The following is a 12931-nucleotide window of genomic DNA, read 5'->3' as shown; positions in this document are numbered from 1 at the left end:
TCTGGCTCAGTTACTTACTCTTCTATAAACACTCTATAAAACCCACCACTCTCCCCTTCCTGGGGTGGACACTTTTTTCCGCCTCCACCCATATGCACCCAGATGCTCAAAATAAACAGCATTTTGCTAAACCTGAGGCTTTGTGTGTCTCCCTCTCAGCTCTGGACCTAACATGCGCGGCCATACTAAACAGCCCTGCACTGCTCTGCCAGTCATGTAATTCTTTCTTAACCACTAAAACTACTAATTTCTAGAATCCTTTTCACACTTCAAAGTGACAGTCTCTTCCACCCTTCATTTAAGACACTGATTATTTGGAAATACACGATGTGAAAACCACCCCTCTCTGTCTTGATTACTTTGCTGCTCCTGGACCTTCACCACTGATCAGTAAAGCTGTTAATTGTCGTTTAACCTGTAATGGTTGTATGTATTTTCCCTCTGGATGACTTTCATGTGCAATACGAACTCAGACATTATTATGAGATGTTCATCTCCATCAGCATACCTACTTCTCTGTTAGGTTATTTCTGTGTAGATGTTTTTAGGTTTTTTTGAGACAGGGTCAGGTGATGTTTGAACAAGGAGGGCCCGATCCAGACAATAAAAACAGGACCCCAGACCATAACCGGGGCCCCTTGCCATTTTTTGTCTGTGGCCAATGTATCTTGCTCTTCGTCAGTAAATTTCATTTCATGCTTCCCTTGCTATTGGTGTGTCTGGTCATTCTTCAGCCAAGAGCACAACAAGAACCGAGAATAGACTGCCAACAACTCTTTTCCTTACTGCAAAATGGTATAGGCTCAAAATATAAACAAAAGAAAAAACCCACCCTAAATGCGTTTGTGTATTATTAAAGTTTTTAAAATAAGTATTAATGTTAGAAACATCTGTTTATATGTGTGTATGGTAATTTCAAACAAATTTTACATAATAAAATATATCTTTCAGGAACCTCTATTTTCAGCATTTTGCTAGAAAAGTGGCATGAATTAATTAAAAATTAATGAGAGGTTATAGGTGGGAGGATCACTTGAGCCTAAGAGTTTAAGGTTGTAGTGAGCTATGATCAGGCCACTGTAGTCTAGCCTGGGTGACCGAGCGACAGAGTAAGACCCTGTCTCTAAAAAGAACAAAAACAAAACAAAAAGTTCTGGTGGAAACAACACAAAAACAAAAAACACATTAACTCAGAATTCTATATCTAGTGAAAATGATCCTAAATGAATGAAAGTGCATTAAAATACATTTTCAGATGAAGAAAGCTAAAAGAATATGTTGTTGGTGGACATGTGCTACAAGAAATATGAAAGAAGTTCTCCAGACTACAGAAAAATACAACTAGATGAATATTCAGGTCTTCGGGGGCAAGAAATAAAGAGCATTGGAAATTATAACATTGTATCATGGGATTTATAATGTATGTAGATGTAATGTATTTGACAACTATAAAAAAAGGATGGGAAGGTGAGTAAAGGGACTTCTAACTTGCAAGATTTCTACATTTTACATGAATTGATTCAATATTAACCCTAAGTGGTCTGAAAACTTAAGTATATATATTGTAATCCTTAGAGCAATCACTGATAGAATGCAAAGAGGGAAAATGAAGATCCTAAAATACACAATGTTTATATGCCTTCTATGTTTCAGTTCTAATGTCCTAAGATAAGCTTTTATTTCTTGTTTTTCTTAAACAATAACAACATATTAATATTTTCTAATAATGATCCTTTTTGGAAGGGGTAAGGGTTAATGATCTTTTTCAACTTCTCTCTTGAACCTTTTTTCGTCCTTTCTCTGACAGACTATTTTGTACATCTTTGTCTCCTGTGTTCCTGAAAAAATAATGCCATCTTTGCCTTCAATTAGTCAGCAGTGAGTGCTTGTTTTCTCTGCAGGGTACTTATTTGTTTCAACTTCATTTCCTGCTTTCTTTCTCCCCAAGGCCATTGAATCAGGCTTTGATAAATACATTGTTATTAAGGTTTACAAGAGGCAATGCAATTGTAGATGTTTTAAATTAATGTCTTTCATTATACTGAGTCAGAAAGTCAATGAATTGAAAAATTATTCTTTTTGTAGGTAGTCAGTAGCATTAGTCAGTCAACATGTCCCTGCTGTGTGTGGAGATTCATCTTGATTCTGTGGGGAATGATGATGGCAGTATTTCTTGGAAAAGCATGCTGAATAAAGGAGAAACAGGATAAACGCAAGTGTGACAAAGCTGCAACTAAGTGATTAGAAGGTAGGGAGTATGGGGACAAATTAATAGGCTACTGGTCTGATTAAACCAGGAAATCTTAACCAGCATTATCAACTGGAATTCTGAAAGACTTGAGGGGTGTGGCTGATGGAAAGCTGATAAAACTTCATAAGTTGTGGAAATAGCATGGATATGAAATAGAAATCAGTCAAAAATATTTATTGAGTGCCCTTTATACTATACATCAGTCACTAGGAAAACATGAAAGAGATTATTTTTATAAACTAGTAGGGGGACATTATATGTTCTCATGGAAAAAAGACAACACACTGTAGTAATTCAAAAATGGATGCCGAGTAATGCAGTGAAAATGGACACCTAATTGTAGAGGTAAAACTGAATTTTGTGAAAGGGACTTTGGAGTTGGGTCAGCGTTAAAGTGACAGAAGCAAGAGATCTTCTATAATATTACTCAGAGATGAAGTCTGTGGACAATGAGAGTATGCTAGGAACAGGATGCTTATCGTAGGGTAATGATGAATATATTGCTGCTAGTGAAGACAATTTTAATAAAAAAATGCATGACTTAGAAAACATACTCGCTTAGTCACATGGCTCATTATCATTAATGATAAATAAGATGGATTAGTTAGGTAGTACACTTGGCTTTATAAATAACCAACTACAGAATCTAAACATTTACATGAGTTTATCATGGCTCTTTTAAAATGTGTTGTGTGCTTTTGAGATTTGCCACTGCTCCTCCTTTTTGCCAAATGGAAAATCTATTTCAAATCCAATTTTCGTAGCCCTCTCTGAAGTGTTTGACCCTACAGCAGTCGTCTGGCTCTCCAACTGTACCTTCCCTTTGGTTCTGTGACATTATGTCACACTGGAACTATACGCTGATTATTCTTTCTCTTCTTCCTTCACTTGAACCCCTAAATATAGTTCCCCATATTCATCTTGACTTTCTCTTATCAATGTATGTGGTCACGGCAGTGCTAATTTTCTATCAAAATAGAGACCTTTCAAACTAGCTACATTTCTGGATAAATTTTAGATATTCCATAAGATCCAGAATCAACTCTAATGCAGCATGTCCTAAATCACATTAATCCTCCCCACTAACCATCTCTCTTTCCATCTTCCATATTTGTCAATGTCACCTCATAGGCAAGTATGCTGAAAGCATTCGTTCTTTTTTGTTTTCTCTCCATCTCATATCAGTGTGATCAGTCACCATGTTTTGTCTATCTGTGAAGTATGTCATTTCTGTCATTGACCTAAACATTTTACTAGGCATTATTTGGTAATATAAAATAATATACCTAACATAAATATGTTAGAAACCATAGCCATAAAAAGAAGACTAATGAAATCACTATGCATAGAAGCTTTTTATGTATTCTTTCCAGATTTCATTTCCTTATACACCCAAACCTAATCACTCCCCTGAATTGTGTGTTAATTACTTCCTTACTATTAAAATTACTTTATCATTTATATGTATTTTTAAAGAACATATGGTTTAATTTTGCTTGTCTTTGAGCCCTTTAAAAATGATGTCTTCTTTTTTAAATCTATAATGCATATAGATATGGTCTATTCATTTTCACTGCTGAATAACATCTTCTTATGCCAAATATACCACAGTTAATTGTATATTCTGTTAATGGTCATTTTGATTGTTTTTGCTTTTATGAACAGTGCTAATATGAATATTCCATTTTAGTGTATGTTGTTTGGCACCTATTTGTAAGAATTTCTTCAAGATGTATTCCTGGGAATGAGAAGACTTACTGCAAGTTATGCACTTGCATAAACCTACAATATAGTGCCAATTTGTGTGCTAGACTAGCACTGTGTAAGAATCCTGCTGCTTCATGGATGGAGAATTATATGTGTCAATGTGACTGGGCCATGGGGTGCCCAGGTATTTGGTTAAACATTATTTCTGGATGTATCTGTGAGTGTTTCTATATGAAATTAGCATTTTAATTGATAAACTGAATAAAACAGATTGCCCTCCTCATCAACCAATCCATTGAGGGCCTGAATGGAACAAAAAGGCAGAGGAAAGAAGAATTTACTCTCTCTTCCTGACTGCTTGAGCTATCAGTCTTCTGCTCTCAGACTGGGGCTTACATGAATGGGTCTCCTGGTTATCAGACCTTTAGGCTCAGACACCATCAGCTCTCCTGGTTCAGCCAGGTCTTTGGACTCAGGCTGTAACTACACCACCAGCGTTCCTGGGTCTCCCTCCAGCTTGCAGAGGCAGATCATGGGACTTTGCAGCCTGCATAATCAGGTGAGCCAATTCCTTATAACAATATCTGTTTATTTTAATATCTCTCTTTTATATAAAATATAATAAATTTTATTATATATTATATTTTATACATAATATGTATATATAATACATATAATATGTATGTGCATATATTGTATAATATATATTGTGTATATATTATAGTTTATATAAATATATATACTGTATATATTATGTATATTCTGTTGGTTCTGTTTCTCTAAAGTACTCTAATACACTTCATATGCTCACCATCACTGGATATTGTCAGATTTCTTAATGTTTGACTTGACAGGTGTGAGTTCATATCTCACTGTGGTCTTAATTTGCAGTTCCCTGCTTGCAATTAAGTTATTAGGTACTTAAATATGAAATGTTGGATTTCAAATCAAAAGTTTAGTTTATTACATCTCAAACAAGAAGCAGTACAATTAAAGTGTGTGCCTAAACTAATGACACAGTTTTGCTATCTTAACAGTAGCTTGCTCATGCCAGCAGCAAAGAAGCCTGGAGAGCGAATGGTGATGAAATTGCAAAAGGCGTTTCCCACAGCTTGTTGAGAATTGAATATTTTTTCTTGCAAGAAGTGGTCCAAAGCCTGGAAGAAGTGGTAGTCAGTTGGTGCAAGGCCTGGTGAATACAGTGGATGACAGAGAGTTTCCAAGACTAGCTTCTGTAGTTTGAGCAGTGTTGTTTGTGGAACATGTAGTCTTGCAAGAGGATTGGCCTGTCTCTAGTGACCAATCTCAGCAGCTTAATCACAAGCACCCTCATCACTGCATCCAATTGGTTGCAGTAGACAACTGCTGTAATCTATTGACCAGGTTTCATGAAGCTATGGTGGATAATACCAGTGCTGGACCACCAAACAGACACCATTAGCTTTGTTTGATGAATATTCCATTTTGGACTGTGTTGTGGCACTTCCTCTTTATCCAACCATTGTGCCGAACGCTTGCGATTGTCAAAAAGAATCCATTTTTCATCACACATAACGATACAGTGTAGAAATGGTTCACCTTTATGTTGTGACAGCAAAGAAAGGCAAGCTTTGAGACGATTTCTCTTCTGATGCTCATTTATTTAATGTGATACCCATCTATCCAGGTATTTTACCTTGCTGATTTGGGAAGATGATATCTTTATAGACCATATATTAGCATTATTTTTATGTAGATTGTATTTAACGTTTCAATATAATTTTTAAAATCTCCATAAACGATTAATATACCTTTGTTAAATTTACTTTTAGATACCTTATATTTTTGTTGCTGTTGTAAATGGTATCTCTTTTTTAATTTATATGTTGTTTGTTCCTCATATAGAGAGATGCAATGAATTTTGTAGATTAGTTTTATATCCAACATCTTATAAAACTCTCTTGTTAATTTAAATAATTTGTCTGTGTATATAATTTTCTTATTTTTGAACATATGCTTGTACACAGCTTGTTTACTATGTATTAGGCATTGTTCTGAACACTTTAAAAACATTTACTTATCACAACAGCCATTTGAAGCAGGTTCATTTTTTATCCCTGTTTTAATATAAGGAAACTGAATCACAGAGAGATTAAATCACTTGTCCAAAGTCACAAATTATCATTTGAACCTAGAAGGCAGGATTTAAACCCAGGCAATTTATTTCCAAGCTCCATGCACACCAATAGCTTTGCTGTCTCTCTGCTTGGCTAAACAGTTCTGATTCATTTTTCCTAATCCTTACCCCCTTCTTTTTCCCCGCCTCCAAACCTTTGTATGCAGATATTATTTTGAATGTTAGCAGAGATAATGGGCATCTTTTTCTTGCTCCTAATTTAAAAGAGAATTCTTTTAATATTTTACTATAAGAAAGATGTTTCCTGTAGGGTTTGGTGGATAACATTTATGAGGTTAATAAAATTATCTTATATTCTTAGTTTTGCTAAAAGGTTTTTTTTGTTTTTTGAGATGGAGTTTCACTCTGTCACCTGGGCTAGAGTGCCATGGCGCCAGCCTAGCTCACAGCAACCTCAAACTCTCGGGCTCAAGCAAGTCTCCTGCCTCAGCCTCCAAAGTAGCTGGGACTACAGGCACACACCACCATGTCTGGCTAATTTTTCTATTTTTAGTAGAGAGGGGGTCTTGCTCTTGCTTAGGCTGGTCTCAAACTCTGAGCTCAAGCAATCCTCCCGCCTTAGCCTCCCAGAGTGCTAGGATTACAGGTGTGAAATTAGTCACATAAATATTTTCTCTCAGTGACTTTGAGGGTAGACACCAAGAGTGGAATTTCTGGATCACTTTCAGATTAAAGTGATTATGCCAATGTTCTTCCATGGTGATTATAGCTGCTTACATTCTGGTAAAAAATATATGAAGTGTTCGTTTTCTCAAAAACTTGCTTTACAGACACAAAGTGTCTCAAGCCTTGGGAAAACCCAAGCATGGAAGAGCTCTTATCCACATTGTACACATAAGGAAACTGGTGCTTAAAAGCTATAAATGAAATCCAAAATCACCTGGCTGTAAGTGGTGAACTGGAATGTCCAAGACAGGCCATCTGATCCCATCATTCAAGCAAGCCAGACAGCCTCCTGGCAGCTTTCTCTGACAAGGCCAGGGCAGCAGAGAGCAGCATTTGAGTGCTCGATGCTCAAACAAGGCAAGGGTTAGATTACCACAACATTTCATGGGATAGCCATTTTTAACTTAATGAAGAACATGAAAGTGTTGATAAAAATTTCATGTGCTTTTGAGTCCAGCACTTGGGACAGAATTTATATAGAATATGCTTTTTACCTCAAAAAACATGTATTCAGCCATTGATAACTGTATGTACCTCTATCAAATATATAACCAATAAACATTAGGTGTTTCACCTAGGGGGGAAAAATCTTGCTAATACTGTATTTTACCAAGTAATTTTGTTAGGTTTTAGTCTGAAACCATCAGTTCTTGGCACAGCCATGGTTGAACAATGACCAGACATGCCAAAGTTAGGCAAGCAGGAAAATGAGGTTTACTGAGGAGAGAAAGATAGGATTATAGGGCAAGAGCAAGATATAGGTTTACAGAGCATGGTACATATGCCACAGAAGACGATGGGCCTATTGTTGCAGCAGGGCAAACAAAAGGAAGGGCAAAGAGAGGGAGATGGACTGTGGTCTGGACTTATTTTATAATGCCTGGATAGGGAACTCCCTTGTGGTTTAGAGGTCACCATGGAACCACTTTGATTGGACAGTTGGGAGTCACATGACCTGAGCCTTACTGCACATGTGGGTTCTAGGTCACTTTCCAGACTTTGTGGTACCTACGCTGCTTGGCCCATGGGCTAGAGAGTCCTCTGCGTTCTTTTGCAGCTGGCATGCCAAGTTCTCATTGGCAGATTTGTAGGGTATTCCCTCCTCCCCCAGGTATGGAGAATTAAGATTAGGCAGGACCAAGATGGGGGCAACAGCACTCACTTTCATCCCTAGGAGACCCGGAATCCCTCACTATCAAAACTAATACTTAAATTTCGGTTAAGCTTTAATTGGGGAAAACAATATATCATTCCCTTGAAGTTAGCATCTTTTCTCCTGTTTACTGGATATTAGGGTTTACTCTTCTATGAGTTGCCAGTTAATGTCCTTCACTTATTTTTCTATTAATTTTTTTAAATTTTAGAGACGGTCTTGCTCTGTTGCCCAGGCTAAAGTGCAGTGGCACAATCATAGCTCATTATAACCTTGAACTTCTGGGCTCAAGCAATCCTCCTGCATCAGTCTCCTGAGTAGTTGGGACTACAGACACGTGCCACCATGCCCAGTTAATTTTATAAATTTTTTGTAGAGATGGGGGTCTCACTACATTGTCCAGACTGGTCTCAAATCTATTATTTTTTTTTTTTTTTTTTTTTTTTTTTGAGACAGAGTCTCACTTTGTTGCCCGGGCTAGAGTGAGTGCCGTGGCATCAGCCTAGCTCACAGCAACCTCAGACTCCTGGGCTTAAGCGATCCTCCTGCCTCAGCCTCCCGAGTAGCTGGGACTACAGGCATGAGCCACCATGCCCGGCTAATTTTTTTTGTATATATATTTTTAGTTGGCCAGATAATTTCTTTCTATTTTTAGTAGAGACGGGGTCTCACTCTTGCTCAGGCTGGTCTCGAACTCCTGACCTCGAGCGATCCACCCGCCTCGGCCTCCCAGAGCTAGGATTACAGGCGTGAGCCACCGCGCCCGGCCATCAAATCTATTATTGATTTATAGAAGTTCTCTATTCAGGATACCATTCCATTGAGTGTCTCTGTGTGTGTATGTGTGTCGCAATAATCATACCCAAATATGTACCGTTATTCAGTAGTTTTGTCCTCTAATATTCTTTACAAATGCATTTTAATGACATGGGAAAATATTTGAGATACTAATAATTGATAAAACAATATACAAAATTATACTTATGGAATGATCTTAGTTGTGCTTTAACAAGCATTGGTGCTATGGTTTGAATGTTTGTGCCCCTCCAAAATTCATGTTGAAACTTAAATTTCCAATGTAATAGTATTAAGAGGTGGGGCCTGTAGGAAGTGATTAGGTCATGAGGGCTCCTTCTTCCTTCATGAATGGGATTAAGTCACTTGTAGAGGAGGCCTCACACAGTATTGGACCCTTTTTGCTTTTCTACCTTCCACCATGTGAGGATGCAGCGAGAAAGCTCTCACCAGACATCCAATGCCAGAACCTTGATCTTGGACTTCCCAGCATCTAGCACTGCAAGGAATAAATTTCTTCTCTTTTTAAATTACCCAGTCTCAGGTATTTTGTTATAGCAACACAAAAGGACTAAGAAAATTGGAGAAAAAAGTCTGGAAATAAAAACACCAACTATTACCTGCCTCTTTATATCTTTCTATATTTTACAACTTTTCTATAGAGGCTTTGCAATACTTGTATACAGGAACCATGTGGTTATTCGACAGGGAAATGAGAGCCAATTCATCTTAGAAGGAGCTGTTGAAGGGCCAACTTTAACTCAAAAATGGAAGGGGTTGCTTCCTTAAAGGAGCAGGGGATGTGCCCAGGGTTAAGTCAAAGCTTGGACAACAGCTTTGCTGGGTGGGGAAATTCCTTGGGAGGGTGGGGTGTTCACGGTTCAGCTGGGATATTGGATTAGGTAACTTTTAATGTCTCTACTAACTTTGAGAGTCCATGATTAACGCTGGACTAAAACACCTGGAACACGAGAGCAGAAGAAAACCTGGTGTGAGATGGATTTGTGTGTATCCTACATAATCTGAGTAAACAAGTCTTCTTTTCCGAGTTCTGTTTTGTGCAGGAGCTAGTCCTGCAGATGGAAAGGGCACAGGGCAAGACTAATGATTAACCATGTCAGCTCCACTGATTTGAGGAGGAGAACAAAGTGGAGCTTTGAGTAGTGGTAGGTGCTGGGAGAAGTGGGCGTTAGCGGGGACAGTGTCTGGCTGTGGGTTTGGCGCTCATCTCACCTCATAGTCTCACCATCCCAGCTCGAGAACCTGGGAGGAAGTATCACCTGCCTGAGGGGATGTGGGATCACTGGCTTTAGATTGATTTCCGACCCCATCTGATCATCACTCCTGGGGCTTAGGCTTAGCAGGGGGACTGAAACACAAAGTCCAAACGATGTGTCAGGGCTGGGACTGATGGACAACATACACACATGGAATTTAAGGGACTTGCCCAGAGTCTTCATTCCACAAAAGGCTAGAGGACACTTTTCCCCAGGAATTAAACAGTGTGTATTTAGGTAGAAGCAAGGGTATGTTTGTACGAGTGTATGTGTTAGTGTTAATAATTTAAATGGCTAGAGAGTGGAACCGGCCAGGGAGGTTTAGGGTTTTCATACGGTCCATAGCCTTAAGGGAGTTTTCCTCTGGACAGGAGAATAGAGCGTGGGGACGGGGTGGGAAGAGGGAGAAGATAACTTGAGTATGTGAACTGACTACTGCCGAGATGGCTCTTCCAACGAGGGAAAAAGAAGGAAGGGAGCAAGGAAGGCCGCTGGCATCTCAAAAAGTCGGAGGCGGGAAGAGAGGCGGGGCAGCGGCCGAGGCAGGGGTGCAGGGCGCGGGGCCCCCGCGGGGGTCGGCCCGGGGCGGGGGGCGAGGTGAGGGCGGGGCGGCGGCGGCGCGGCCCCCCACTCTGCCCACTCGCCCCGCCGCTAGAAAAGGGGCGCGGATCGGTCCGCGGGTGACTCCGCAGCGGAGCCGGCAGCGCCGCCCTCGGTGAGCCCGAGCCCCCCGGCGCCCGGGCGCGGTGCGGCCGAGACGGTTCCGCCGGGCGAGCTCCGAGCCTGGGAAGCGCCGCCTCCCGCCTTCGCCCGCCTCCGCGGGTGGGCCCGGCTGGGCAGGGTGGGCGCTGGCGAGGGCCGCGGTCAGCCACCCCGGGCCGGCTCCGAGACCTGCTGTCCCTGCTGAGCGGGTGCGCCCGGGTCTCTCTGAGCGGGCGCAGCGCACGGAGCACCCCGCGCCCGGCCGCTCGACCCCCGCGTGGGCCCCCTCTTGTGTCCGGGTGACCTGATCCCGGGAGGACGGCACTGGTCGGGGGGCTAACCTGAAACTGAGGGGTCCCACCCGGACCCTCCCCTTTAGCACACGTATCATAAAGTGGCCATCAGCTCAGTTTGGGGAATCCGCACGATTTTCGACGATGTGAAACGACCTGAATATCTTGTTTAAATTTGTTTCGTATGATTTCTCTCTTTAGCCTAACCTTTTTGGGGGAAGTGACGGACGGCGGCATACGGTGGGAAAGAGGTGAGTCCTGTGTTCTGGGTCTGCCTTCCTCGCCTATCTTTTTCTGCTGTCAGAGTTGTAACGGGGACATTTCCAATGCCAGCCTTGAAGAGCAGCTTTGTGGCAATTCAATGCCAACTTAGTTCTTGACTTCCACCTAAGTTCTGTATGTAGGCCGATTTTTCTGAGAAATTGATTGGCAGGGAAACTTGTGCAACAAAGCCTTAGAAAATGTTAGCATTTTGCTTAATGTAATTGGCCCTGCACCGTCTCGTACTAGCTATCACCTCTGTTTTCATGCTCCTTCATGTATGTATGTTAAACTTCTCCAACCAGCTCCTGAACAATCAATCTGAGAAGCTAGGGATCCACCAGACATCAGTGCTTAACAAATATTTTTCAATAAACAAACATGGAAGCAGCAGTAACTTTGAAACTTAAAACGGTGCTCTAGAGATTCAATGCCATTTGGGTTAATAAATTTGTAACGTTTCAATTAACAACCAAACGCTTCTCATGGTTACACACAGAAAGGAACACATTTTGATCCACTTACTTGGAATGTGTTGGTGGGGGAGTCTTGGATGGGCAGTCAGGAGGCCTGAGCACTTACTGAACGACATCACTGAGAATTTTTCTAATCTGTAAAGGGAGAAGATTGAAACACATGCTCTTTAAGGCTTCTTCCCGCTTTAAAGGTCTGTGATGAAATGAACCTATCACATTTTTATAAAGATGTGTTGGATTTCAGTGGCTCCTGAAGACTCTATCAGAACATTGGTAATCAAATTGGAATTATAATATCCTTTTCAAAGGAAAGTTAGCAACTTAGAGGAAAACTAACAAATACATAGTAGGCAATTTTGGCTTGATCAAAAACAAATAATTTTTAGATGAAGTACTTGAATTAAGTTAAAAATATCTCTTTTTTTTTTCTTTCTAGAATATGGGTTTTGCCACAGGAAGATGCTTCTACCTGCCACTAGGCTGCATGGTGCTGATCAATCTGGTTAATGCTGATTTTGAATTTCAAAAGGGAGTGCTTGCCAACATCAGCCCAGGGATCACCCAAGACATTGATCTCCAGTGCTGGAAAGCTTGTTCTTTGACATTGATAGATCTCAAGGGACTCAAGATAGAGCACAATGTGGATGCTTTCTGGAATTTCATGTTGTTCTTGCAAAAATCCCAGCAGCCTGGACATTATAATGTCTTCTTAAACATAGCTCAGGATTTCTGGGACATGTATGTAGACTGCTTGCTTTCAAGATCTCATGGACTGGGCAGAAGACAGGTAATGCTCCCCAAATACAATTTTCCACAGAAACTAACAGGAGGTAATTTAAATGTGTATTTAAGAGAATAAGCTTAGTTTTCTTTACATTTTAATTTTTAATCCTGATTTTTTAAAGTTTATCCAATAAGCTAGCAAATTTGCCATATTCAGTTTTTTCTAATATAATAAGCTTTGATTTTCCTTCTTACTTATATTATTTAGAGACCATGGGAGCTCTGATATACAAATACCTGATTCTAAATGACCTTGGAATATAATACATTTTGTAGCTCATTAAAATTATTCTTATTGTTTCCTCATAAATAAGTTCATAAGAAAGCCATTTAATCCTGTAATTATTCTTATTACATTTGAAGAAAATTTTAAAACATCAGACATGTATTT

The 12931-nt window shown here is 40.1% G+C and overlaps 2 protein-coding genes across 2 annotated transcripts in view; one reads left to right on the top strand and one right to left on the bottom strand.

The window, feature by feature from the left end:
* Positions 1-11224: 11224 nt before the first annotated feature.
* Positions 11225-12616, top strand: FAM237B (family with sequence similarity 237 member B). Its single transcript, XM_045564049.1, has 2 exons — positions 11225-11271; positions 12194-12616. Exon 2 carries the CDS (start codon positions 12197-12199, stop codon positions 12614-12616), a length of 420 nt encoding a protein of 139 aa, XP_045420005.1. The 5' UTR covers positions 11225-11271; positions 12194-12196.
* Positions 11805-12931, bottom strand: part of CFAP69 (cilia and flagella associated protein 69) — a 62086-nt gene continuing 60959 nt past the window's right edge. The window contains exon 20 of the mRNA XM_045564043.1: positions 11805-11892. Within this exon, the coding sequence (XP_045419999.1) occupies positions 11860-11892 (33 nt within the window). The 3' untranslated portion in view covers positions 11805-11859. The remainder of the gene's footprint in view (positions 11893-12931) is intronic.

This window comes from Lemur catta, chromosome 11 (assembly GCF_020740605.2).
Source record: "Lemur catta isolate mLemCat1 chromosome 11, mLemCat1.pri, whole genome shotgun sequence".
In the NCBI taxonomy this organism is placed as follows: Eukaryota; Metazoa; Chordata; class Mammalia; order Primates; family Lemuridae; genus Lemur; species Lemur catta.
The sequence above is the reverse complement of the archived record's forward strand: the minus strand, read 5'-3'. Positions and strand labels throughout refer to the sequence as shown.

What these genes read in the sequence shown, in the direction of transcription:
- FAM237B (XM_045564049.1), top strand. Translation starts at nt 12,197, where the DNA reads ATGGGTTTTGCCACAGGAAGATGCTTCTACCTGCCACTAGGCTGCATG.